The 26,734-nt window shown below is 33.7% G+C and overlaps 4 protein-coding genes across 4 annotated transcripts; 3 read left to right on the top strand and 1 right to left on the bottom strand.

The window, feature by feature from the left end:
* Nucleotides 1–1,590: 1,590 nt before the first annotated feature.
* Nucleotides 1,591–3,295, top strand: LOC102624423 (15.7 kDa heat shock protein, peroxisomal). The gene is given in 3 exon segments (XM_015531503.3): nt 1,591–1,908; nt 2,667–2,687; nt 2,690–3,295. Coding segments are annotated over 3 exon segments (432 nt in total). The 5' UTR covers nt 1,591–1,769; the 3' UTR covers nt 2,962–3,295.
* A 7,274-nt stretch (nt 3,296–10,569) lies between these two features.
* On the top strand, nt 10,570–13,637 carry LOC102624899 (probable inactive receptor kinase RLK902). The gene is made up of 2 exons (XM_006482052.4): nt 10,570–12,123; nt 12,823–13,637. Exons 1-2 carry the CDS (start codon nt 10,833–10,835, stop codon nt 13,428–13,430), a joined length of 1,899 nt encoding a protein of 632 aa, XP_006482115.1. The 5' UTR covers nt 10,570–10,832; the 3' UTR covers nt 13,431–13,637.
* A 3,861-nt stretch (nt 13,638–17,498) lies between these two features.
* On the bottom strand, nt 17,499–20,256 carry LOC102624422 (ADP-ribosylation factor-like protein 8c). The gene is made up of 6 exons (XM_006482051.4): nt 19,825–20,256; nt 18,832–18,913; nt 18,705–18,737; nt 18,494–18,615; nt 18,037–18,198; nt 17,499–17,939 (listed from the first exon to the last, which is right to left on the bottom strand). Exons 1-6 carry the CDS (start codon nt 19,860–19,862, stop codon nt 17,822–17,824), a joined length of 555 nt encoding a protein of 184 aa, XP_006482114.1. The 5' UTR covers nt 19,863–20,256; the 3' UTR covers nt 17,499–17,821.
* Nucleotides 20,257–21,176: 920 nt separating this feature from the next.
* Nucleotides 21,177–22,229, top strand: LOC127903028 (putative CCR4-associated factor 1 homolog 8). Its single transcript, XM_052443565.1, has one exon. The coding sequence runs from the start codon at nt 21,257–21,259 to the stop codon at nt 22,193–22,195; it is 939 nt and encodes a 312-aa protein (XP_052299525.1). The 5' UTR covers nt 21,177–21,256; the 3' UTR covers nt 22,196–22,229.
* Nucleotides 22,230–26,734: the final 4,505 nt, after the last annotated feature.

Below are 26,734 nucleotides of genomic sequence, written 5' to 3'. Positions count from 1 at the left end.
TACCATGGAATCATGTGATTGAATTCACTTTAATTTCTTGATACTTCTCTTATTGAACCGTAAATTTGTACAATCCACAAGAAAAGATTAATGTTAAAAAAAAAAATTATCTCGGTGTTTCATTTCACCGAAACATATGCAATGTATCGCTTGTTTATTATGGACTGATTTATTATCAACAAAAATTAGACAGCAACAAAACAGTGAGTTTCTGCAATAATTCGACATTACCTTTTCTTACCAGTTTAAGAAAAATGATCAACATTACAGTGGCTCACGGGTTGGCATGGCATGAAGACAAGCAAAAGTTGCATTGTCTTCTCTTTTTTGTTTAATTTTTGGGGAAAAAGAGTTCTCTCCATATCTTTCTTTATTATAAGCGATTACCAATTTCTTGTTGCATGGAAATAAAACAAATATAATCGTCCAGTATATCCTGTAAGTTACTTTCCTAGAGCTTAATGCTTATGATCACTTAAAAGTTGATTCTTTTGACATCTTGTAAAGCATCGAATACACCCATCACCATGCTTGTTATAGATTGAAGACTTTGTCTTTATGCAACCAATAATTATGCTAGAGTACGAGACTTCCAAAAGGATCAATAGTGCATTTATATTTTGTATGTGACATGAGCTTGTAGGTTAAGGAAGTAGAAGAAAGAAAGGAAAAGGAGATGAATGCTTTCAGACTCAAACATAATTTTATTGTAAAGGTGATAAAGTGGGAAGTGATATATAGCCTGTAGAAGAATTATTGCCTTAAACAGACAAACCATTAAAGTAATGCTAATCAATTGATAATGCATATTCATGAATATCCGATGTGTGGATGTGAATCATTTCATGCATGCAGAAAGAACCGGATTCTTTTTATTTTAAATTTGATTTCAGTTTGTTTATTCTCGATCATCATGTTTATAATATATTAGCATTAATTTAGGGGGAAACCAAAAAAAAGAAAGACAACGACCATTTTAGAGATGAGTGTATTTACTAAATAATGTATTTTCAAGGCATACTAATTTTTTTGTCCGAAATTTTAGAATATGGAAAATGTTCGAGAAAACTTTAAAACTATGGGATTTAAAAAGCTTAAAACTTAAAACGCTTAAATTTATATGGTTTTCCAAATTTCAACATTTCTACTACAGGGATCCCAGAGAAAACATGAGAGCAATAAAAAAAAGGCAAGAGAGAGAACCAACTTTATAAACTTTCAAGGAATCTAAGGGAACCACTCATATCGCATTAGTGTGGTGGTAGCTTAATAATTTTCCTTCACAATTATTAAGATAGGGATTCAAGTTCCCTTTACGAGCATTGTCGATATTTTTTGTTTTAATGACTTGGAGATGGATCCAGTTCGTTCTAAGACCAAACATCTAGAATGTGTCATAACAAAGTTCCGTTGGCAGCGTTTGAATTAATTTTTATTTCAATTATTAGTATTAGGGATGCAAACAACAATCTTGGAAGTTGTACGCACACACGACCTTGTAATGACTTGCTCCAGCCCATTTGTCTGAATTGGGCCCATAATCACTCATTCCTGGGCCACATGGGCTCACTCACAACTCTAGAACTTGCGAGCTCATCTTCGATCTTGCGGAGAAATAATATCATACACAACAGAGGATGAGGCTTGTAGAATATTCTGGACATTCGACGATTACTCGAACTCCGTTCTTATAAGCCAACCAAACAAAACCTCGCGCTCCTCCACCCCTTTTACGCCACAATCCAAAATCAAGATTGCAATATCAAACAATGGCTGGTGACTTTTTTGGCTACCCTTTCAGGCGCTTTTTCATGAGCCCTCCCGTCTTCCGTGAATGGTCCGGATCGACGGCACTGATGGATTGGGTCGAATCCCCAAGTGCCCACATATTCAAGATCAACGTCCTAAGTACTGACTCAACCTGGAGTCTCGTTTGTAATTGATTTTAGGAAAAATATCCACCGTCTATCTGTTTTTTATATTTTTTGATTGAAATTCACCTAAAATTATATTTTATTTCACTTTTTTACTTCCGTTTGAAATCTGTTAAGAAAACTAATGGAAACTTAAAAAAATGATAATTTTACTCCCAAAATGAAAATTACAATTTCATCTTAAAAATTATCAAAAATAATTAGATTAAATCTAATTATTTTCTCCACTGGTCAATAAAGAAATTAATTTCACAACCATCAAATGCAGGTTTTTTTTTAAAATATTTATGTAATTAGAATGCTAAATTATAACAGTAGCATTAAAAATAACCTAATCTCGCAAACCATCAATTGAATTTAAGATAAGTAGAGTTTTATTATTCATTGAGTTATAATCTCTAGTAGTTAAGATTTTTTTGTACTTCATTAACATACCAATAATTATATTCATAATTAAATCTTATTATTTTGACATTTTTTAGGATGAAATTGTAATTTTTATTTTGGGGGGTAAAATGATATTTTTTTAAGTTTCTATTAATTTTCTTAACGGATTCTAAACAGAAGTAGAAAAATAAAACAAAATGTAACTTTAGGTGGATTCTAACTAAAAAATAAAGAAATTATATATTTTTTTAAAAAATGTAAAAAATAAGTGGACGGTGGATATTTTTCTTTAATTTTATTATTTTATGGGTTTTATATCCTGTTTACTTTTTAATGAACGGCCAGGATATAGCAGGGAGAACATAAAGGTCAGATTGAAGACGGGAACATATTGCGCATAATAGGAGAGGGTGCTAAAGATAAAGAGGAGGCAAATACAAAAGCGACAGTTTGGCATGTAGCAGAAAGGCGTGCTGGCGGAAGAGGAGACTTTTCTCGGGAAATTGAATTGCCCGAAAATGTGAAGTTGGATCAAATCAAGGCCCATGTGGATAATGGGGTTCTTACCGTTATTGTGCCCAAAGATGCCAATCCCAAGAAGAGTAGTGTTAGAAATATCAACATCACTAGCAAGCTCTAGTTTAGTAGATCCTATGAAATTATTAGGCTCCCTCTTCTCAGCTGTCCAATTTCCAAAATGGGCTTCTGATGTAAGAATAAAGAATAATAATAATCAATAATCTGTTTTGACTGATCGCGGACGTGTTTGTTGTGCAATGCGTCGTGTGACAACATTGACTGTGTGTGTGTGACCGACTTACCGTATCGTATGGGTTTGCATTTCGAGAAAGTTGGCCCCTTTTCTTTAATGTGGTTTAGAAGTATTAAGATAAGCCATTGGTTGTAGTACATTTGATAGTTTATTGTATTAAATTTTCCTATTTATGATAGTTTAGTGATAAATTAGGATTGAAGTTGGAGTCCTCTCTCTCTCTCTCTCGATCATGTGTATTGTAAGTATTGATTTTTCTTCTCAAAAAAGTCCTCGTGACTTTTTCATTCCTATAATTAAGAAGAAGAAGAAGAAGAAACAATCCAAAAAAAAAACAGATAAACAATATTTATTGCCTTCACCATTTATCAAACTAGACGGCCCATTATTTGGAGAATTATTTAAATAATAACAAACTACAAAATCTTGTAGAGAACCTTAAAATCAATACAACGTGAAGGCAATCATCCCTGCCGGCTTCCAGCTAAACTCACTCAATACACGGAAACAGCTAATATCTGGTTCTTCATACAAAGTGACTGGGCTATGGCAGATTCATTTTTCACACTCTATGGAGTATGCATGGCCTATACAGTCCCAGACTATTATTATTATTATTATTATTTAGTTTACCTAAGATTTATCTGGCTTTCTTTTACTTAAAGCCCATTACAACAAGTTTGTTGAGAACTTCAAATGTTGTAATCACTTCATTTCATTGTTGAAAGTGCAATCTAATCATTACTTTGGGTTAAGGGTATGTCGGTTAAAGGGGGCCCTGAGACTTTTCAACTGTTTGGTTGGTGCTGTCATTTATGATTAGATTGTTGCCAGAGGCCTTGTTTGGCGTGATAAATCCTTCAGATGAATAATCATAATTAATGTAGGCACCATCATGTGAAGATAAATATTTTCGGTGCAATTTACAATGTTACAGGCCGAAATTATTTTATATTTTTGTGTTCTCGAAACTGTTAGGCGTTGGCATTCAAGTGACTTTTTCAAAAGAAGACGACGGATAAAATGAACCAAAAAAAATGCTTTCTGACACAACAAAATATTTTAGACTTCTTAAAAAATTTCGGATGTTTTTTCGTTATAAAATTAGGATCAGATACCATACAACACTAATTTAATAGTTTCAAACCGTTATTGTGCACGATAACATCATGGAATCCAATGAGAAAAAAAATAGTTTATAAATTATGAAATTACAACTTAAATATTAAAATTTCTAACATTATTATATATTGATTTATTGGGCCAAATATAACTTAAGAAAAAGTTTATCAATTATGTAATTTTTTTTTTGGGCAAATGTTTGTTTAGTATTTATATTTTGAGTTAAATGTCCATTTTGTCCTTATATAACATCTCCATAATTAAATATGTTATATTCTTATCTTTACCTTTTTTTTCTTTTACAATAATACTCTTTGCAACAATAGTGTTGATGTTGATTAATTTATCTCTTAAAAATAACGAATAACTATTTATTGGCAAATTAATTAATAAATATCAATATTTTTAAATATTTGTACTTGTACAGTGATCTTTCTAATAATTATTTATAAATTAATTAATATTAGCTAGCCTAAGACAATGTTTTATATCCTTACAATAATCTTACTAGAAATTATTTTATAAAAAATTAATTTACCATAATAATAATGTGTAAATTTTTATGATACTTTGAAGATTAATTTAATAAATTATCATTTTTTTCATTAATATCCCAAGAATATTATTGTAAGAGTATTATTATAAAAGAAAATAAAAGTATAGTAGAAATATAACATATTTAATAATAAGAATATCTTAAGATATTTTTTTAAATATAGTGATTCTACGAATACTTACTTAAAATATATGGATTAAATAAGCATTAAATTTTTATTTTCAAATAATTTTAAAAAATATTAAAAAAATCTTTTTTTAAAAAAAACAAAATAAGTAGTATTTATTTTAGATGATGTTTATCATCTCACCATGTAAGAAATTGCAGAGTGAGTACTATCATAAGTTTAAAACCGTAATAGAACAATTTTGACTAAATATTTTGTTATACATCACTATCATATCCACATATTTTGTGGGGCCAACTATCCTTTGATACTGAAGCGGGCCCCGTGAGAAACGTGGACGATGATCAGTCGGTCACATAAAGTGCGATGGACGGTGCCCATAGTTGGTGGAAAAAGAAATTCATAATCGCAGCTGTTGCCCGGCATAGATTAGTGCATTCACAAAAGGCACGTGCGACATGTATTCATAGCCTATTTATTTATTTAATATCCATCCATCTCAGATTGTTCATTGTTGGTTCCTTAACAACACTCTTCTTCTCCGCCAGCCAGTCCCTGTCTTGTATTTTGTTAGCACGTACTATCAAAACCCATAACGCAATGATCTAACCCCCAATACGATGACGTTTTCGTTCATTTAATTTATTTATTAACCGCTCGATTAGAAATGGAGGTGCAATGCATCGTATATTGTAATATAATTGTATGCTTTCAGTTACAGAGATTACGTTCCAGTCAAAGACTGTAAAACATTTGATGTTTCTCTGAGCCCATTTTGGTTACTTCAAATTAAAATTGATCAAAGACAAAGGTTTCGGCATGGATTTTGACATGCAATTTTTCAAATTTTAATGTTTGTTCTTCTCAAAAAGAAGAAGAGGCTGTGGTTAGTGCTACTTATGGCATTATCCATGTTTGGTTGGATTATATATATATATATATATATACGAGTAATGATACAGTCACAAACTCTTGTACAAACTGACGTGGCATTAATTCATTGGTTGAATGAAAATATAAATTAATAAAAACAAATTATGTGGGCCAAGTGATATTTAATTTAATCAATCTTATCATGCCACATCAGTTTGTACAAAATAATTTTGTACAAGAGTTTGTGGCTGTATCATTACTATATATATATATGTGTGTAATTCTCTGATAACTTATACGTGCATTTAAAAATTTATCTTTTGAACCATCTTAGAATATTCACTGAGGATAGGTGAGTAGTTACTTATGACTAAAATGCTTGAGATTTCATTGTTACGGAATCCACTAGCTATTGGATAAATTCACTTCCATGCGTTGACAGCTTCCTATTTTGAGTTAGATGATTAAGGGTGCGTTTGGGATTGAGGTGCTGTAGCTTTTAAGCTACAACTGCTGTGAAAAAAAAGCTGTAATTATAAAACAAAAGTTAATAATATATAATAAATATAAATTTTAAATAATAATTTTATCAAAATTATTAAAGATATAATAAATTTTATATTATAAAAGTGAAAAATTATATTAACATAACTTAAAAGCTACAGCAGCTAGTGTTTACCAAACACTTTAGTGCTGTAGCTTAAAAGCTACAGCTGCCCAACATCACTCCCAAACGCACCCTAAGGCCAATATGTTTGACATTTTTTTAAAAAAAAAATTTTAAGCTAATATGGATGGGCTATATATTAAAATGTAATTCAGGCCTTTCGTTTACTATTGGTGTTACGTGTAAATCAATGTGATGTTGTGGCCGAGTTTTGACATGCTTTCGCCAATCTTTGGGTTTTATAGCTCTAACTTTTTTCTGCCAACTATGAAGCTATACCTCATGCCATTAAATTCGCTTATGATAGTAGCTGATTTTTGTTTGTACAGTGAGCAAATCTAGTTCAAAAGTGACTTGTTTTCAACAACTCCATTTGCGCTGACTTTCTTGTATTTGTAAAATAGCTCCAATGAGTCTATATGTGAGGCTTACCTTCTATTATTTTGCTTTTATAAGGAGGTAAGGATTGATAGATTTCTTCTTTCATAAATTCTCTCTAATATTAATAGAGGTAAAAAGATTGTGTCTTAATAGAATTTATTTAAATTAGTCAATTAGATTTTTTATTGTGAATAATGTGACGATGTGATGTTGAATATAAATTATACCCTAACCTCCTCAACAATATCCAAAGTGTGAATAGTCACGGTAAGTTGTGATAAAATCTTAAAACAATTCTTAAGTTTTAGTTTTATATCAACTAATTATTTTTTCGTTGACTCTATCAATTATCATTAAAGAATATAAGATAAAAGATTATTTTACTTCTAAAGTCTCTCAAAATATCATTATATCTTCTTAAATAAATTTAGAAGTAAAATTTGTCTAAAATTATTTTATAGTCGCCAATAAAATTAATAAAAGAGTTGTTAATTGATATAAAATTAAAATTTGAGATTGTTGTATGAGATATTATCATAAACTTATACTAACTATTTGAACTTTAAATATTTTTATAAGTGCTTGGGATAATCCTCATGGTAAAAAAAAAAAAAGGACAAAAAGAAAAGTAAACGAGGGTTCTGATTTGTTTACTATTTATTATTATTGTTAATATTTGATTTTTTATTTTTTATTTGGTTTGAAAGTAGGAGAACGTGACTGGGGACCGCGTGGGCCCCACTCTAAAAAAGTAGCCGTTTGTTGTGGTCACTACCAGTAATAGATCAAGAAAACTGCCCTCTCCCAAACATGACGTCTAACCAACGAGCTGTTGACACGTCACATCTCAGATTTCTAGTGTAGGAACGAATTTTCCTGTGCTCCTCAGGAGTACGAGTTCCAGTCAACACAAAGGGTAGGGTCCATGAATATGGCGGTGTATTATTGTAGTATTGCAGGACCTCAACCAATCAGAAAGCGAATTTGTAAACAGCTAAGATTTTCTTGCGGATCTTCTACTTGCGAACATGAATGGCAGTTAGGACTTTTCCTAGTTGTAAAACGAATCTCAAGGAATGAAAGGTAGTCGAACGCTCGAATCCATTAGTTATGGATATTAGTTACTTATGGTTATGGATATATTTGTACCATTAAGACATCAATCTTTGATAGCTGCCCAAGAGTCCCAATCTTGTTCATTTCAGGATTTCCTTCCTTTTCCGTCGACTTTTCCTTTCAAAATTAAAAAAAGCAAAAGAAGAATGTTTTTCCTTTTTTTTTTAAATGACAATATTTAAATGTTCAATTTGCCTTTACGGTTTTGAAAATATTTCATTCATTAATAAGAAGACTAATTTTTTTATTGACGCTTCTTTATTTACCCTTATTTTTTAATGACAAAGATGGATACATTGGTATTTGGGTAAAAGCTTGTTTAGTCCTTATATTATGAGGTTAGTGTCCATTTAGTCCCTGTATTTTTAAAAACACCTCAAAACATCCCTGCTACTAAATATTGACACTTATGCCATTATTTTTTTTATTTTTAACTTGCTTTTACAATATTACATTTTTACAATAATGTTTCTTTTTGGATATTAATAAAAAATTAAATTATCAAATTAAACTCAAAAAAAAAAAGTATATATTAATTTTTGTGGAAGCTTACGTATGTCTAAAAAATTAATATCGTAAAAAATTACATTATCAATTTTTTTAGAAAAATTAATATTTTAACTCAAGAGTGTGTTCTACAAAAATTAATATATATTTTTTTATTTTATTTTATTTTTTGGTGTTAAAGTGGTAATTTATTTTTTTCTTTTTAATAATGTCTAAAAAAATTATTATAATAGGGTTATTTTTTTCTTTTTAATAATGTCTAAAAAATTATTATAATAGGGCAATATTATAAAAATAAGTTAAAAGGAACAAAAGATAATGGCAAAAGTGTCAATAATTTAATGGTAGGGATGGTTTGAGGTATTTTTAAAAATATAGGGACTAAACGGGTACTAACTTCAAAATATAGGGACTAAACGAGCTTTTACCCTTGGTATTTTCATAAACTTAAGTGATTACAGATTTATTCTTAAAACAATCATATTGTGGTATATTATATAACACTTTGTCGATAAATTGTAATGGTATGTATTATTTTCTTTATATATATGATTTATTATTTAGATTAATATGGATTTCAGTCGCAATTTGTGCCTGTTATAAGAATATGTGAATTTTTACTCATAGACAAAAGAAATATTTTTCATCTAAATTCGAATATGAGTTGACTAATATTTGACTACAATGAAGACTTAAGGTTTTCTGATTTTGTAATCCATATAGTTAACTACTATCATAAAATTCAAATTTTATAGAAAAAAAAAAAGTCCTTTGACACTTTCAGGTAATGCATGAACGGTCAGCAGATAACTTGTGGCTTTGAACTATTATCATAGTCTATAGACATACTTTTATTAGTATGTTTATATTCATAATTCGAACCTACGTTTTGTTGTTGTTTATTTTTAAAGGCCTTTTGCACAAGTTAAATTTACTTAACATTTATTAAAAATTTTCTTTAACTTACGCTATAGATTTTTTTAACATATTAGATTATTGAATAAAATTAAACGGATTATTATTGATGTATCTTAATCACAACCTAAGGAATGAAAGTTTTACTTTAAGAAAATTAGCAACGAAATTTGCGATTACCAATCTTCAACAAAGTGGTCAAGTGGTTTTAAGGGGAAAAAGCCTAAAATGTGGATTTCGCACAGATCTTGAAGCTAAAAAATATAAAATTGGGATGAACCAACATCATAAAGAAAGACAACTAAGCAAAGACAAGTTGCAAATTTTAAAAAATTGCATATATCGCCTTTCCAAATGATTCCATGCACGGCTTCAATGGCTACTTTAAACAGAGCAACATTTCGAGGAGTATTGGAAGAAAGAGTGAGCGGTGTGTCGGTAGCGAATTAAATTTTACTAACCGTATAATATTTAACGCATTTATCAGAGGTTTGATTATGTATGCCGTATGGGGAACCCCAGGCATAAAATAATTTTAAATTGGGAACATTATTTATAAGAAAAATAATGCCATTCGAATGGTTGTGAAAAGTATTTGACCTGGTAACAACAATAGGCCCAGTGCCCCTTGGCTGCTTATTGTGTGGTTTCTATTGTTGTTACTACATTTTTTCTTCAAAAAAAAAAAAAAAAACTTGGTAATTAGAGTTTACTTCCAAAAAAGTTATAAATAGCGATTTCAATAAGCATCTATATAACTTATAACGCACACGTTAAAAAATAAAAGTCTTGTGATCTCATTACCTCACACGATAATTTATATTTATTGCATAACATATTTTTGAAAAACAATAAATATGTTTGTGACAATAAATCTCGTTCATAATTCACACGTTAACAACTCAAAATTTATTGACTTAGTCTAATTTTACTCAGAATCAAATTGTTTTTGATTGAAAAAAAAAATTGTTAGTTTGGTCTAACTAAATTTGTTTTTCTTTTCTTTTTTTTATAATATTAATTATCAGTAAAACTAAAATTTATGACAAATCTTTTTCTAAAAGGTTTGTTCTAACTCTTAGATTGGACATATAAATCCGGGGTCCACCCCGAACCTTCGTTTATGTCCTTTTTAGACAGCTTCCGTAAATTACTAATTTACCCAAGCAAAACAGAGAGCTCACTCCCTTAAACCACGCATCAAAACACTGTATCACCTGCTCTCCCACAACACAGAACCAAAAACAGAACATAACACACGCCACATCACTAGCCAACTCAACCGAAGCTTCATACCCTTCCCACAGAGCCTATGCCCTGTAGCCTTTCTTTGTTTTATTGTTATTATTACACACACAACGAGAACTTAAAGTCTTCAGCTGTGTCTGGCCTCCTCTTTTTTTGTTGCTAGCGGTTCAAAAGTTTTCATTACCATACTGTCAACAACATAGAAGGTTTCATTTTTATTATCAAAAATGAAACCTTTATCACAATGGGTGGTTACAATCCTTGGTATTTTGGCCGTTACAATTTTCTCGAGGGTGGATTCAGATCTAGCTTCGGACAGGGCAGCTTTACTCACTCTCCGTAAAGCAATTGGCGGCCGGACCCTGTTGTGGAATCTTACGGACGGTCCATGCAAATGGGTTGGTGTTTTTTGCACGGGTGAACGAGTCACCATGTTAAGATTCCCCGGCATGGGCTTATCCGGCCAGCTGCCCATCGCCATTGGCAATCTCACTGAGCTGCACACTGTATCTCTCCGTTTCAACGCTCTTCGGGGGACTATCCCTTCGGATTTTGCTAAGCTTTCAAATCTGAGAAACTTGTACTTACAAGGGAACTTGTTTAGTGGTGAAATTCCGGGGCTCTTGTTCAGTCTAGGGAACTTGATTCGTCTCAACTTGGCAAAGAACAATTTTTCTGGTACGATTTCTGCTGATTTTAATAAATTGACAAGATTAGGGACTCTTTATTTGCAAGAGAATCAGTTAACTGGGTCTATTCCTGACCTGGGGGCCTTCTCATCACTTGCGCAATTTAATGTTTCGTTTAATAAGTTGAATGGGTCGATCCCTAAACGGTTTGCTCGTTTGCCTAGTAGTGCTTTTGAAGGAAATTCACTTTGTGGGAAGCCATTGGTTTCATGTAATGGTGGTGGTGATGATGATGATGATGATGGGAGTAATTTGTCTGGTGGAGCAATTGCCGGAATTGTTATTGGATCTGTGATTGGACTTTTGATTATTTTAGTTCTTTTAATCGGTTTGTGTAGAAGGAAGAGAGATAGGCAAAGGAGTTCAAAAGATGTCGCCCCAGCAGCAACAGCAACAGCAACAGCAAAGCAAACTGAGATTGAGATTCCCCGCGAAAAGGGCGCAGGAGATGGTGAGAATACAAGTTCTGATTTATCTGGAGTAGTGAAGGGGGAATCTAAGGGTAGTGGGGTGAAGAATTTGGTGTTTTTTGGGAAGGGAGATAGGGCGTTTGATTTGGAAGATTTGTTAAGGGCATCGGCTGAGGTCTTGGGGAAGGGTACTTTTGGAACAGCCTACAAGGCCACTTTGGAAATGGGGATTGTGGTGGCTGTTAAGAGGTTGAAGGATGTGACGGTGTCGGAGAAGGAATTTAGGGAGAAGATGGAGGTGGTGGGATCTATGGATCATGAGAATTTGGTCCCATTGCGGGCTTATTATTACAGCAGAGATGAAAAGCTTCTTGTTCATGATTACATGCCCATGGGAAGCTTATCTGCACTTTTGCATGGTGAGCACCTTTATATCTCTTTGCTTTCCCTTTTTTTTTTCTTCTTATTTGAATTATGCTTTGTCTTTTGGTTTGTTGCTATGATTGCTGGTTCTTTCTTTCTTGGTCATGTTGATTGATGGAGGTGTAGTATGTCTGCATTTTATTATCATTCTAGAGTGGGCATGCCGACATATAATTTTCCTCAAATACATCAGTGGATCTAGATTATTACTGTTGCTATAGTTTCATGTTGTTAAATTGAGTATTCATTTTTTTTTTGTTTTCCACTAAAGTTTTGAAATTTTATACGAATTTGGATTCAACTGAAAAAATTAAAAGACTGCATCGACGGCTAACTTCTGTGTATTTTCTGATCAGAGATTGACGTTTGTAGTTTGTTCTATTTACTTGTTATGTGTGCCCATAATATGACCAACTTTTCTTAAGAAAACAATATGATGACATCTCTGACATGGAAGCATGTTTCGTCCTTACTTGCTAATTATATCATGCCCAGAGGAAATGTAAACTGTAAAATGTATAAATCTCGAGTGTACCTACATTCAGAATCTACATGGACATTTAATTACTAATTTTGATGACCGGCCAACTAAATTTGTAATTCAGCTTATTTGCACCAGAAACTCCAATGTGGGCGTATTAACATGTTTGGCTCTTTCTTCGAGATCATTTTGGTTTGTTATTTTCTAACTACAGGAAACAGGGGAGCCGGTAGGACTCCATTAAATTGGGAAACCAGGTCTGGCCTTGCTCTTGGAGCATCACGAGCGATTGCATACCTCCATTCAAAGGGTCCTGCAAACTCTCATGGAAACATTAAGTCATCGAATATCCTCCTATCTAAATCCTATGAAGCTCGAATTTCTGATTTTGGCCTTGCTCATCTTGCGAGTCCCTCATCCACCCCCAACAGAATTGATGGCTACCGTGCCCCAGAGGTGACAGATGCTCGCAAGGTATCCCAAAAAGCAGATGTCTACAGCTTTGGTGTTTTGCTTCTGGAATTGCTTACAGGCAAGGCACCTACACAAGCCTTGCTGAACGAGGAAGGAGTGGACCTCCCAAGATGGGTCCAATCTGTTGTAAAAGAAGAGTGGACTGCCGAGGTTTTTGACCTCGAGCTTCTCAGATACCAAAATGTTGAGGAGGAGATGGTTCAACTCTTACAGCTTGCCATTAATTGCACCGCTCAATATCCCGACAACCGCCCTTCCATGGCAGAAGTGACAAGCCAAATTGAAGAAATCTGCCGGTCTAGCTTACAACAAGGACAAGCCCACGATTTGGAAAACGGGTCTTCCTAGTCAGCTTATTCAATCGATTACTGTGAGCCTTCACCTTCAGTAATGGCCTGAAGAAGATGAGCAATCTTTCATTTGTTATCCCATTTTTATCATGCTTAATCTAGTTCTTTAATTGTTTGTTAATTCATGGATTCATCCTCTTTTAAGAGACCGAACCTCTTGTACCCTTTGTTTCTCTTTATTCTTTCTCGTAGCATCATTTTTATATTCCCCTATAACTTTTACTTTCTATGTTGTATGCAGTAGGATGGGGATCTCGATACTAGTGTTTTTACTTTGCCGTGTGTATATCCATTTGCTCTTTGTTGTTCATTCAACTATAATACGCTGATTTCGAGACCATTGAAATTGGTCATAAACTATATGCCTTGGCATCTCTTTCATCGCGCTTTCATTTCAGTTGCCTTCTTCCGTTGAATTAAGATTGAAGCAACATGATCAAAGTCTTGTCTATAATTTTCAGTTAAGTTTGACATTGAAAATGACTTGAAATCTTTTCTTTTCTATGTATTATTCATAAATAATACCAGAACATCAGGATCATTTTCGCGGTAAACAAGTTTTTCGTGACAAATTTGACTGTGAAACCTCTCAATTTGAAAGAGATTTTATTCCAACATAATGAGCATTAGTATGCAAGACAAGAATATATTCATCTCCATGTCAGTGTCGGTGACGCATTATGACCTGGAGAAAGAAAGGGGAAAAAACAAAGAATAAAAGAAGTAAAAAAAGGGCCGAGTCATCATCTTCAGCACATGGTATTTTTGGGCCTCAGGGTTCTGCATTTTCTTAAAATGCCGAGAATACATGCACGCTTATTCTTTTTCTCCATTTTGACCTCTTTTACAGAACAAATAAATTACAGAATCCCTATTATTTCTACCCTTTTTTTTTTTTTAACAGTAAATTAGACCATCTGCTTCTGTGGAGTAGCTGTTGGATGGTCAGATCAGAAAAGCTCTTAATTAAATCTTGATAAGACTGCTTTTGCTTTGGATGCAACTTTGATTTGTTGAAACTGAGTTGTATAACTTAAGTTGCTTAGTGAAGAATATATATTTCTTCTTTAGCTTTTGCTTGTGGTGCAAAAAATTAATTAATTTGTTGAAAGAGTGTTTTTAAGTTGGTATCAGAAGTAGGGCCATTGAGAACTTTGCATCTAAAGCTTTTCTAATTCAGGTCAGATACAGTTGGATATGAGTCCCTTTCCCAATTGATACAGAGAAGCTAAAAGATTAAGAATTATAGTACCGATACATTAATGATTACTTATCAACATATTGCTAAATATTTCAATTTTTGATAGTGGAAGACATAATGCTAGATAATATGTCTATTTTTAATAAATTACACACACACACACACACTTTTACTTTTTAAAAAGAATAATGGGGTTAACCTGTAAACCAGTAAACGACAAAGAGGTCTAATGGATGTTTAGTCGCTGCCATGATTTATACCAACAAACAAAAAATAAATAAATGCTCATCAGCTTTCTAACAACATTTTGACAAATATTAAACTCGGATTAAAAAATAAAGGGTACGTTTTGTACACTAATTAGGACAATGATTTCCTTAAAATAGGCTGGCATGTGGAGAGACATAAATATGGGCCTGGCTGCAACATACAATGACAGTAGGAAAGTCCTCTCACCGAAGAGCTTCTACTTTATAGCTCTGGGCATATAAAAGTTTAAGTTCACCCTTTTTATTTTTAAAAACACCCTCTTCATAAATCTTCGAAACCCCAGAATTTATCTCATGAGACCCTATTTCTATTGCATACCCCTTTTATTTCCAGTATTGCCCTTACTCCAACGCATCCTTTAGTGTTTAGGGACACAACTAGACTTATATGAATCACATTTGATCAGAATGTAACATATTCAATGATGGGCTTTGAAACTATGAGAACTCAGATGGACTCTTCAAAAGATGAGCATTTTCAAATTAAAATATCCAGTGGAAACGAATCTAGCCCCAATAAAAGGTCGAGAGCACAATTGAACTGTCGAGGGCTAAAATTAGCCCAATCGCGGTGGGATGGCAATTGGTATTCGCTTTCATCATAAAAGAGCTTCACTGCCATCAGACAGCAAGACTTGGCGGATGCAAGTAATTTGGGCCAGATTTTGGGCCTCATGTGTTTGCCCTTTGGTCCAATAAGCATGCCGATCTTATTTTTATCTCTGCCAAATGCCAGTATATAAGCTCTGGGTTGGATCATCATCAAAGTCACTGTCCTCATGCCGAGTGGTGGGGGTGCAGTTCTTCACATTGTGAGAGCTACAGTTTGAGTTTAATTTTTCGTAGATGGGAATTAATAATCCTTCCGTATTCATGAAATCACAATACATATTAGTAATTTCAAAAAAAAAAAAAAAAGGGACATTATCCTTGAAGTGCCATGCATGAAACGACAGCTCAAAAGTAAAAGTAAAATAAATAAATGCCCTTTGCAACGTTTATTATACATCATAGGTTTGACAAGCATTTTCTGTTCCCTTTAGCTGTTATTACTGTTATCTTATACTTGAAACCTTGAAACCTAAGCTTGTTATTTTACAAAAACCCATAAATAAATAAATGCCCGTTTTATGGTTTGAAAGTAAACATGCATTAACTTCTTAATTATTCATTCATGCGTTTACATCACCTCCTGCCTATATGAGCTCTCACATTTTTGCCTTCATGCAAAGTCGATATCATCACTTGCAGAAATGGATCTCATTATCACTTTCAGTTTTACAGAAATAATAAAACCATCTTCTTCAGCCCCTGACCACTAAAGGATCTATAAGCTTTCATTACTAGATCTGCTAGGTTCTGGTGCTTACGTCTCCATCGTTCTCTTTTACCGGAGGAAGCATCTGCTGATCATCTCAAAAAATCACTTATTAACCCACTTCTATCCTCTTGCAGGAAAAATCAAAGACAATCTTTTTGTTGATTGTGACGATCTTGGTGTCACCTTTGTTGAAACCCGCCTAGCCCGCTGCTGCGACATGTCTCAAGTAATAAAAGAACCAAGTTTTCATTATATTCGCCCGACCCAGCTGATCACAACCTAATCGTCGCGAGCCAATTACTTCAGTTGTGGTGGAATGGCGATGGGTATTTGCTTTAATCATAAACTTGCTGATGCAGCTACAGCGGCTAACTTTCTTAAAACCTGGGGTTTATTTGCTTGCAGTTGCAGTCGTGATAATGATTTTAATAAGAAGCACAGGGACGACTCGACGATGGCTCATTATGATATCAACTCTATCTTTGCTGGGCGAGATTTACTAGACAAAATATTGTCAAGGAGAAGGAGACAAAAGATTGTCAAGGAGATGGAGTCGTCATGTTTGGATCGTCCAACACGTTTTGAGGTTGTGTCCTCTGTTATTTTGGGTGCTCTGTTTGCAACTGTCCGGGGCAATAATTAGTTCAGTTGCCCTGGGATGGCAATTGCTTTTTGCTTTTATCATAAAATAGCTGATGCAGCCACGGCGGCAAGCTTTCTTGAAACCTGGCCCTATACTTGCTCGTGTTGCTGAAAATGATTATAAGCACGTGACGATTAATTAATTAATTATGATATCAGCTCTATCTTTCCCGCGCGAGTTACCAGAAATGCCGATTATTTTTGGTTCAGTATTAACCTCTTTAGAAGTTGTGGTCAAGAGGTTAATTTACATTCGATTGTAATAAAGATAGCTTCTAATTTTTCTTCAGGATGGCCACCAATCGAGTAAGACGTCTCAAGTCATAAAGTTAATAAGTAAATGATTAATAGTACACGTAAGTTTTATTTCATTTCACTTGATCTTCTTAATAGAAATTGTGACTACGTCGCCCATACCACTTTAGTAAATAGTCACCAACGGAGATGGCAGCAAAACTTTGGACATGCTTCTTGGTCAAACTGCTGAAAGGAAAGAGGAAAACATACCGCAAGACATCAAAAACTGGGAAGTCATTTCGTATGCTGTAATTGAACACCAATCACATCAAATGCAAGCATCAACAAAATCAGAGGTGATAGAAGCAAACGCCTAGATCTAATCAGTTCTCAACATGACCTAAGTTTTGGCATTTGCCTCCAATTTTCTCAAATATGCCGGTTGCAGGTACATAATTATTGTGTAATATACAACAAAGTATATAAGTGGATTGCGACCCACATAAAATGCGAAGGGAAACGAATAAAAGAAACAAACGCATGAAAGATTTTCCTAGATTGTTCCATCTCTGCACAAAACATTTGGAGCATAATAAAACCATATAGGGTGGACAAACCCCACTGGGGAAGTTTTCTTTCACCTGTTCTACTTTACTGTTTCGGTCCTTTGCCTCGATCATTCTTCAGGAAAATAAAAGTCGAATAGCATTGAAGCTTGCTTATTTGGCAGTTTTAGAGTGCTTGATAAGCCAATCAATGACAGCATCTATGTTTATAGAGTCCTTGCATGATATCATGTAGCAGCACACCTCTCTATCAGTAATTGATTCAAGGCCTCTGTAAACACCAAAAAGATACAACCAAATTACTCAAGAAATTAATTATAAAATTAGATATCAAGGTAATACTTTCTAGAAAAGTGTCCTAAACTTACAGTTGATCCACTAAAGCTTGCTTAGAAAGAGCTTCTGACTTGTCGATTTTGTTGCCAAGAACAAGCAAAGGGATTCCACTCAAGGAAGGTTTCATCAGAAGCTCATGCAATTCACTCCGAGCTATAGGAACACTGTCTCTATCAGCGGCATCGACTACATATCTGTCTTTGCATCCATCAAAAGGAGGCACAATATGGTGAATCTATTTGAAACACCTGACTAATAAATATATCAAACATAATTCACAACAGCTCCCACTTCTTAGCTGAATAAAGGGAATTAACAAGCCCTTTATTCCTAAAACTGTAGACTTAAAATGCTTTAGGTAAGATTCCAATTTTCTTTTATCCTAGGATCAAGATAATGTACAGGCATGCAAACACTGAAACCAGCTCACAAAAAAGGCAATGAGTTATATGATATGTAAGAGAGAATGAAGAGACTGAGAGGTATTACAAGATTGCAGAAACCCCACGACAATAACGCTCCCACATAGTACGAAACCTCCGTTGACCTCCAAGGTCCCAGAGCTTTATTGTAACATTTCCCTTTGTAACTTTCCGCATATTAAAACCGACCTGATTTTAAGAATTTGAAGAAACTCCTAAGATATGCTCTAATTATCATAAATTGCAAAATTGGAATTTCTTAGGTAAAAGAAACCTACAGTTGGAATCATGTCTTCACTATATCCTCCTGTCTGGTAAAATTAAAGGAATTATGTTAGGAGCGAAAAGCACTGACATGTACAACCAACTAGACCAGAAAGTAAATGCAACCAAAGCATCACTCACAGCAATGGCATTAACAAGAGACGTCTTTCCTGCATTCTGAAGGCCTATGAGAGAAAGTTCCATTTCCTGTTTAAAGAATAAGCTGATATGCAAATACATGATCAGGAGCAGAAAAGGGTTTAGATATGGAAAAATTAGCTTTCCATTCAGTAAACAAACGGATTTAGAAAAGGGTTTAATTCAGTAAACATGACAATCGGTTATGAACACTCGTGACTTTCCTGTATTGCCTTTATGGAAAGGTAGACAAACAGATGTAGTTATTGGAATCTAAAATTTACCCTAACAAAAGCATCTCAACAAAAGAGCATGTATTTTCTCGATAGCATATTTAGTAATAACATCATTTGCCCCAGGAGAGACAAAAGGCAATAATTGTAACTAAAATAATTAAATAATTGTTAACCATCACAGAGACAATTTCAGGAACATCAACAACTTCAGTCCAAATTGGAACTAAACAGATTTTGCAACCAGATTCGCATCACTGGTCTTCCAATTGTGAGAATATATCAAAGAGAGTATCATAATAAATGTGCATCTTTAAGGTAACAGATATTAATTTACAAACAATAGTACCAAAGGCAAATCAAAAGAAAAGCATTCTACGAAATTAAACCCATCCAACAAAACAAGACGTGCTAGTAAAAGTGGTACAGATGCCAACTATACTTCCGTAACCAATCCTACAAGTTCTTCCAGTTACCATGCAGCTCCATTTTCAAACATACAATCTGATGAATTAACCAAATTCCGAACACCAAACTCCTAACCAGAATTAAATTGTATTCAAATTCTAAACTTTTTTGTTTTTCTTCTTTTGCCAAATTTTATTGTTCAAGAAAGCGAGCCCAAGGCCTAAAATAATTTAAAATACAAGCGATAAACTAAAACCACGAAATAACGATAAAATTGAACTCAGTAAGCACTAGGCTAAAATCACGAAATAACAGTAAAAACGTGGAAGAACCAAAAAAAAAAAAAAATTAGTACCTGCGGAGCCAATTGAGAATAGAATCGAGAAAACCCATTTGGGAAAACTGATGCAGAGACTGAATCTGAGGTTACGAATGGGGAAAAGGAAACGGGGAAATGAGGGAAAGTAGCGAAAGAGCCAAAAGGAAACTCAAGTACTCTTCGCTCTCTCTGGCTTTTTCATTAAGCTGGTTCTGTTCTGTCATTGTGCTGCATACAATAAAATATCATATGTTAAGACTCCTGTTCCGTCCCGACTGGTAAAACGTGGGTAGATTACGGTATTTTTTTCAAGTTTTGTGTTCTGTTTCTTGTCTTTTACTGTAATCATAACTCCATAATCATGTGAAGGCCCAAGTCGGTTTATCCATCCATACACTCAAAATTTGTGCTAGCGACGGCCATACATACACCGCACCTCATCTCCCCTTTCCTAAAAGTCGACATTTATTTCATAAATCATAACTAACAATATATATTTACCGCACAATAATTGAAATTATATAAGGCGGCAGACATTTTAAGCATTGGGATTTGGTTAAGCGGCTCAAAGGAAGAAAAAAAAACCGATAAAATTCATATTACACCTCTACCGTCACAAATATTATCTTCAGTGCATGTGCGTGTAAACATTAAATAAAAATAAAAAAACTGTAATTTACAAAAAAAAGAAAATAAAATGAAAATTGGGCCGTAGAAGTTTTGTTCCAAAAGCCTGACCCTGGGCCAGGTTTGCAAAAGATGGGTTTCGGCCCCCGGTGCTTGTCTTATTAGGCCCATTTATATATTTATATTTTAATTATTAAATAAGTAGATAACCCTAACTCTTTCCGTATTGCCATGAACAGCATATCTAGGAACATGGAGAAGAATTAATTATCATCTTTAATGTCTCTTCTTCTAGCAGGGGCACTCACCATTAGGTCTCTAATATTTTTATTTTTTTAACTTCAATCTATTTTATTATTTCCCATATCACACCTATGACTTCATAATTTTAAATGTTTGAATTTCTCTGAAAAAAGATAAATGTGACGTTTAAAAAAATAGAAAATCATTCCTATATTTTGATAAACATATCATGTTAGATTGCCGTTAAAATTAAGATAGCAACTGGGGGTATAATAAATAATTAAGAAAAATAAGAAACTTAAGTAATAAATATGAGAAATGTTAGGATCGTATTTGTCATTTTCCCTAAAACAAAGGAAATGATATAGTTTAGGAAACCTAATTTTGAAATCACATTAGGAAACTTGAAACCATGTCTTAAACGGAAAGTAAAATCTATAAGAGACTTGGGTAATAAGTATGAGAAAACATTAGTAACAATAAATGCCATTCTCCTTATGACATAGGGAAACAATAACCATATCCTAAACGGAAACTAAAATCTATAAATATTAAATAGTTTAGCCATTCTCTCCCCTCAGTAATATCAGCATCGATCATGGCGATCATTAGCGTTTGGAGGGAGAACTTTCAGCAAGAAAGTGTGCAATTTGACAAGTCTCTACATCGATTTAACATCTTATCAATCGATACAGAGTTCCCGGGTTTCATTTGCAGCACGCCCAGAGACGCACCAACCTCTGTCGTCTACAATAACCTCAAATTCAATGTGGACAACACCAAGATCATTCAACTCGGCATCACTCTTTCTGATGACAAAGGCAACATCGGCAGTACGTGGGAGTTCAACTTTTCAGATTTTGATTTCCAGAAAGACCCTTACGTTGAAGAATCCATGCGGCTCATGCAGAGAAACGGCATGGACTTTGCCAAGATTCGAAGAGACGGGATCCCACAGTGCGTATTCGTGCCCAGATTGTTAGAAATTCTGTCTAAACACAAGAATCTCAAATGGGTAACCTTCCATGGGTTGTATGATTTAGCCCACATCACTAAACTCTTCATCAACCATCCGTTGCCGCAAAGTGCTAGAGCGTTTGCGGTGGGCGCAACAAAATATTTTGAGAGTGTTTTGGATGTTAAAGTTGTTGCCAAATACTGTGATGGGTTAATGGGTGGCAATCTAGGGTTAAGTAAACTTGCGAAGATTTTGGGTGTGGACAGACTTGGCGAGGCTCACAATGCGGGCTCAGATAGTTTTGTGACGGCTGCTGTGTTTGCGAAGATGAAGGAGAAATTCGAGTTTGAAGAGAAAGTCTTTGATGGGATTTTGTATGGAATGGATGAGAGAATCATGAAGAGATCAATTCATGTGCCAAGAAAGATAATTCCGAGGCCAAGATATTGCCGGCCGCTGATTCCTCATCAACCTCCAACATTTATGACGCAGGGTTTTACAGCATCAATTCCTAGTCCTTGTTCTTTTAATTACTGTGTTCCTGTTCAAATTCAATCAAATATGTTCATTTTGATGTAATTAAATTGATCAATAAAAAAAAAGTTCCACTGATTCTTTTCTACATGTTTCTTTCGCTTTTCTTCTGTGTTCTACTAAATTTGTTAACTTTTCCTTCTAATTGATAGATTTTATTTGGATTATTATTTCTATTCTAATGAAACTTTATTTATGTTGAGATTAACAGTCAAATCTCGACTCCAAGATTAACCAAACGAATCAAACTAACTCCTCAAGAACAATTATCAAACAATAAAGAAACAGCAACTCAACCAAGAAAACTAAAGAACTAAGAACAGAGGAAGCAAGAGGAAGAAACACAGAAAAAGATTACGTGGTTCAGTACCGAAGGTACCTACATCCACGGCTGAAGAACCCTCTTGGGCTTGAAGCTTTTATTGAACAGATTGATTACAAAGAGACAATTGATGACAAGGATTAAATATCTCTTACAAAGTATTTTCTATCTCTCACCCTAAGCCTCTCGAAATCATGAATCAAGTCCCTCTGTTGATCAGCCTTGAGCCACCTTTTATAGCTCTGATTTCGTCCAGCTGTTAGTAGCAACAAACTTAACTAACCCTGGCCCCACCAATGCTGACTCAGCTCGCCACTTAACCTCTTAACAGAATTAACTAACTGGCTTCACAATTTACAAGTTTCTTAAAGTTCCAAACTAGATCCTATCCCATTAAGGACGAATATAATTCTATAAAATTACAAATTAACGGTACAAGTTTCTCTCGTTCCTTTTGCTTTCAATAAATTTGTGATCAGCAAAATGTGCCTTTCCCTATTAAGAATAGCATATTTTTCATAAACAATTTAATTTATTTCTTTTCATATTTGCCCATCCATGCGTTTAAAAAAATAAAATTAAAATGCACAATGAATTATCCAAAATGCTACTTTATTAAATATGCATATTACAAGTCAGTCTTTTTAATATTCAATTTTTCTTTTTTTTAAAAAAGTTCATTTTCGATTAGTCATAGCATGATTTAAAATTTTCTTATAAAAGATTGGTTATTTTGCTCTCCCTCTATTGATATAGTTAGTTATTTTAGTGTTAGAAATGATTAAAAATTTTGAAGTCGAGCAAATATATCTTCATCTGGAACAAGATTTTAGTCGTCTAGAAAGTATCTTTTTAATCCAACACCCAAAGAGGAATAAACTCTTAGTCCAATTAAAATGACACTAAAATAGAAAAAAGATGAACGTGGATGCAGCAAATGAGGGAGAAAGCAGGTGGCGGGTCGAAAGGCGAAGTTACGGCAGCTATAGGAAGGAATACGGTGTTCAATAGTGATGTTGCATTCTCAAAAGCCAAAGGCCATTAGGTTTCGTTGCAAGTAGCTCTTCTGGTCTGATTCCTCTTCTGATCGAGTCAGATTCACAAAAGGTGGGTAAGAAGAAGATTGGTATTGTTAAGATTATCCATATTTCAAGATGTTCTAATGCTGTTACCCATTCTTTACCTAAGCTAGCTATCCAAATCCTGTAATTTGGTTTGAAGAATTCCTTTCTACGAACTCTCACCGTTATTCTCTTTGCTGAACTACTGAAATTTTATAATTTGGAAGAAAGAATTTAGCTTATAAGTAACTGGTCTAACAATTAATTATATTAGAGCCTAAGTCTCAACATTCACTCGCATATAATATAGAGTAAAACAAGAGATTGTGATGGGTTGAAAAGGGCAAAATCTCAAAAAAATTATAGATAAGAGGAACTAAACTCAAAATTTACCTTAAAGATAGAAATTGTTAACCTAAAAAAAAAGAGGCAATATATAACATTTGAGAATAATTTTAAAAGCAAGTCTTAGCATGTGACAGTGTATGTATCTTAGTAAAAGGATTTATATTAGAGTTAGGATAAGATTGTGATTTTTTTTTGTTAATTTATGAAGGAGCACTGTTTTTCTTTAGAACTTTGTCTGGCCACATTATATATATAGAAATTGGACTTTGAGGAATCCATGAGGCTCATGCGAAGCAACGGCTTGGATTTTGCCAAGATTCGAAGAGCCGGGATCCCACAGTGCGTATTCGTGCCCAGATTTTTAGAAATTCTGTCTAAACACAAGAACCTCAAACGGGTAACATTAATTCCACGGGTTGTATGATTTAGCCCACATCACTAAACTCTTCATCAACCATCCGTTGCCACAAAGTGCTAAAGCGTTTTCGGTGGGTGCAACAAAATATTTTGAGAGTGTTTTGGATGTTAAAGTTGTTGCCAAATACTGTGATGGGTTAATGGGTGGCAATCTAGGGTTAAGTAAACTTGCGAAGATTTTGGGTGTGGAGAGACTTGGCGAGGCTCACAATGCGGGCTCAGATAGTTTTGTGACGGCTGCTGTGTTTGCGAAGATGAAGGAGAAATTCGAGTTTGAAGAGAGAGTCTTTGATGGGATTTTGTCTGGAATGGATGAGGGAATCATGAATAGATCAATTCATATGCCAAGAAGGATAATTCCGACGCCAAGACATTGCCAGCCGCTGATTCCTCATCAACCTCCAACATTTATGACACAGGGTTTTACAGCATCAATTCCTCGTCCAGTCGTCCTTGTTCTTTTAATTACTATGTTTCTGTTCAAATTCAATCAAATATGTTCATTTTGATGTAATTAAATTGATTAATAAAAAAAAGGTTCCACTGATTCTTTTCTACATTTTTCTTTCGTTTTTCTTCGGTTCAATTTGCTTACTTATCTTTTCCTTGTAATTGATGGATTTTCTTCAGATTATAATTTCTCTTCTAATGGAACTTTATTTACGAGTTCTTAAAGCTGTGAGTGGATAGTTAAATGGCTCTAACAATTGTATTAAAACATAAGTCTCAACATTCCCTCTCATGTAATATAGAATAAAACAATAGATTGTGATGGGTCGAAGAGGGCAAGATAACTATACCTACACTTTCTGTAAATACGTATAATCTATATACATATATATAACCACATACTTCACGTCAACTACTGAAACCCTAATTTGGCAGCTACTGCAGTGCATCATCAATCCCAAGTTACAGAGACTGTCACATGGGATCTAGTTACTGAGAGTTGAGACTCCAACAACAAGTTTTAAACATTCTTGTGAAGCTGTGCTTTACAAAGAAAAAAAAATAGAAAAAGAAAAGTTGATCATTATGCACATGAAGTGGGTAAAAGAAAAGCCGAAAAAGGATGACACATAAAGTAACGATATCATTTCATTATTCAAAACAAAGCCATAAAAGGTACACAGTAATGGAGCCGGCAAGGAAAGTGTACCGCTACATGAATTCAGTCCTCAATTCAGTTGATCTTCTTCATATCTTCTACAACATACATAAAGAAAACGTGCCCAAAAAAAAAAAGAAAAAACAAAAAAGATTACCAGAAGAACGCATATGGGTGATTTGATCTCAATTCTGGGCCTGACCCCTTAGAGAAGGGGGCTAAGATGAGTGGCCGGAGAAATTCCGGCAAGAAACGAGGGAGGCGACAGTATGCTGTAAAAGAGCTTAGGTTATATATAGGAAGAATCAAATATGAAATTTACCTTGAAGATAGAAATCATTTAGCCCTAAAATTTAAGTTGATAGGTGATAGGTAAGGGTTTGAGAACAATTTTAAAACAATTCTTAGCACAGGACATAGTGCATGTATCTTAGTGAAAAAGTTTTCTTTTAGAGTTAGGATTAAATTGTGACATTTTCTTTTTTAATTTATGAAGGAGTGTTGTTTTTCCTCGAAACTTTGTCTTGCACTTGCTCAATATATAATATATATAATTCATATGTAGGTCGATGCATTGTACCAAAATGACTCCGTATTAGTTGTTCACATTTTTTTGAATTATTTCCTTTTTTTAACTGAATTCCATGCTAGTTTGACGGTTATTTTTTAGTTAATGAATTTTCATTCCAAAAAAAAAAAAAAGAATTTAACCTATGAAAATAGTGTTGTTTGGTTAATTGAAATTCTGACTTGGTTTAGAGCTTTATAATTTAATTTGGAAATAAAAATAAATTGTTTAGGAGATAGTATAACTAATAATTAAGATCATCTCCTTATTTTTTTCTCTTCTAGTCTATTTTTGCTTTTCAAATCTAGTGAAAAAAATAACTTAATTATAAATAAAGTGAAAAAAGACATGATTGTCAACATCAAAATTTAAAATTCAATTTTAATCACTCATTTAAAGAAAACAGAGAATGGAGGGAGAGAGAGCAAATATATATATATATATATAGGGGGAAGTAATTTTGTTTGTTTTTAAGCTAATCAATGATGATATGTACAATTAAGTATTTTGCTCATTGATCATAAAAAAAAATCAAATAATTATGTGATTTTGCAATTTTCTTCCTACAATTTTAATTACAACATTTCATCAATCTCTTAACTTATTTTTTTTAAACTTATTTTGTAATTGAGAATTTAGAATTTTATATGAACTTTTCTATAAAAATTTTGACATCAAAACAATGAAGTAATATGAAAATTAAAGAGTGATAACTGATAAATGGTGAAAAACTCAAAAATTGCAAGTGCTAAAGAGTAGG

The sequence above is a fragment of the Citrus sinensis genome, chromosome 6 (assembly GCF_022201045.2).
Source record: "Citrus sinensis cultivar Valencia sweet orange chromosome 6, DVS_A1.0, whole genome shotgun sequence".
Classification (NCBI taxonomy): Eukaryota; Viridiplantae; Streptophyta; class Magnoliopsida; order Sapindales; family Rutaceae; genus Citrus; species Citrus sinensis.
Note: the sequence above shows the minus strand (reverse complement) of the source record. Positions and strands in the feature narration are given on the sequence as shown.

What these genes read in the sequence shown, in the direction of transcription:
- LOC102624422 (XM_006482051.4), bottom strand. Translation starts at nt 19,862, where the DNA reads ATGGGTTTTCTCGATTCTATTCTCAATTGGCTCCGCAG. An exon ending in CTCTTGTTAATGCCATTGCT is followed by an intron (nt 18,738 to 18,831) that starts GTGAGTGATGCT and finishes TAATTTTACCAG; the next exon opens with ACAGGAGGATATAGTGAAGA. An exon ending in GTGAAGACATGATTCCAACT is followed by an intron (nt 18,616 to 18,704) that starts GTAGGTTTCTTT and finishes TCTTAAAATCAG; the next exon opens with GTCGGTTTTAATATGCGGAA.
- LOC102624899 (XM_006482052.4), top strand. Translation starts at nt 10,833, where the DNA reads ATGAAACCTTTATCACAATGGGTGGTTACAATCCTTGGTATTTTGGCC. An exon ending in CTTATCTGCACTTTTGCATG is followed by an intron (nt 12,124 to 12,822) that starts GTGAGCACCTTT and finishes TTCTAACTACAG; the next exon opens with GAAACAGGGGAGCCGGTAGG.
- LOC127903028 (XM_052443565.1), top strand. Translation starts at nt 21,257, where the DNA reads ATGGCGATCATTAGCGTTTGGAGGGAGAACTTTCAGCAAGAAAGTGTG.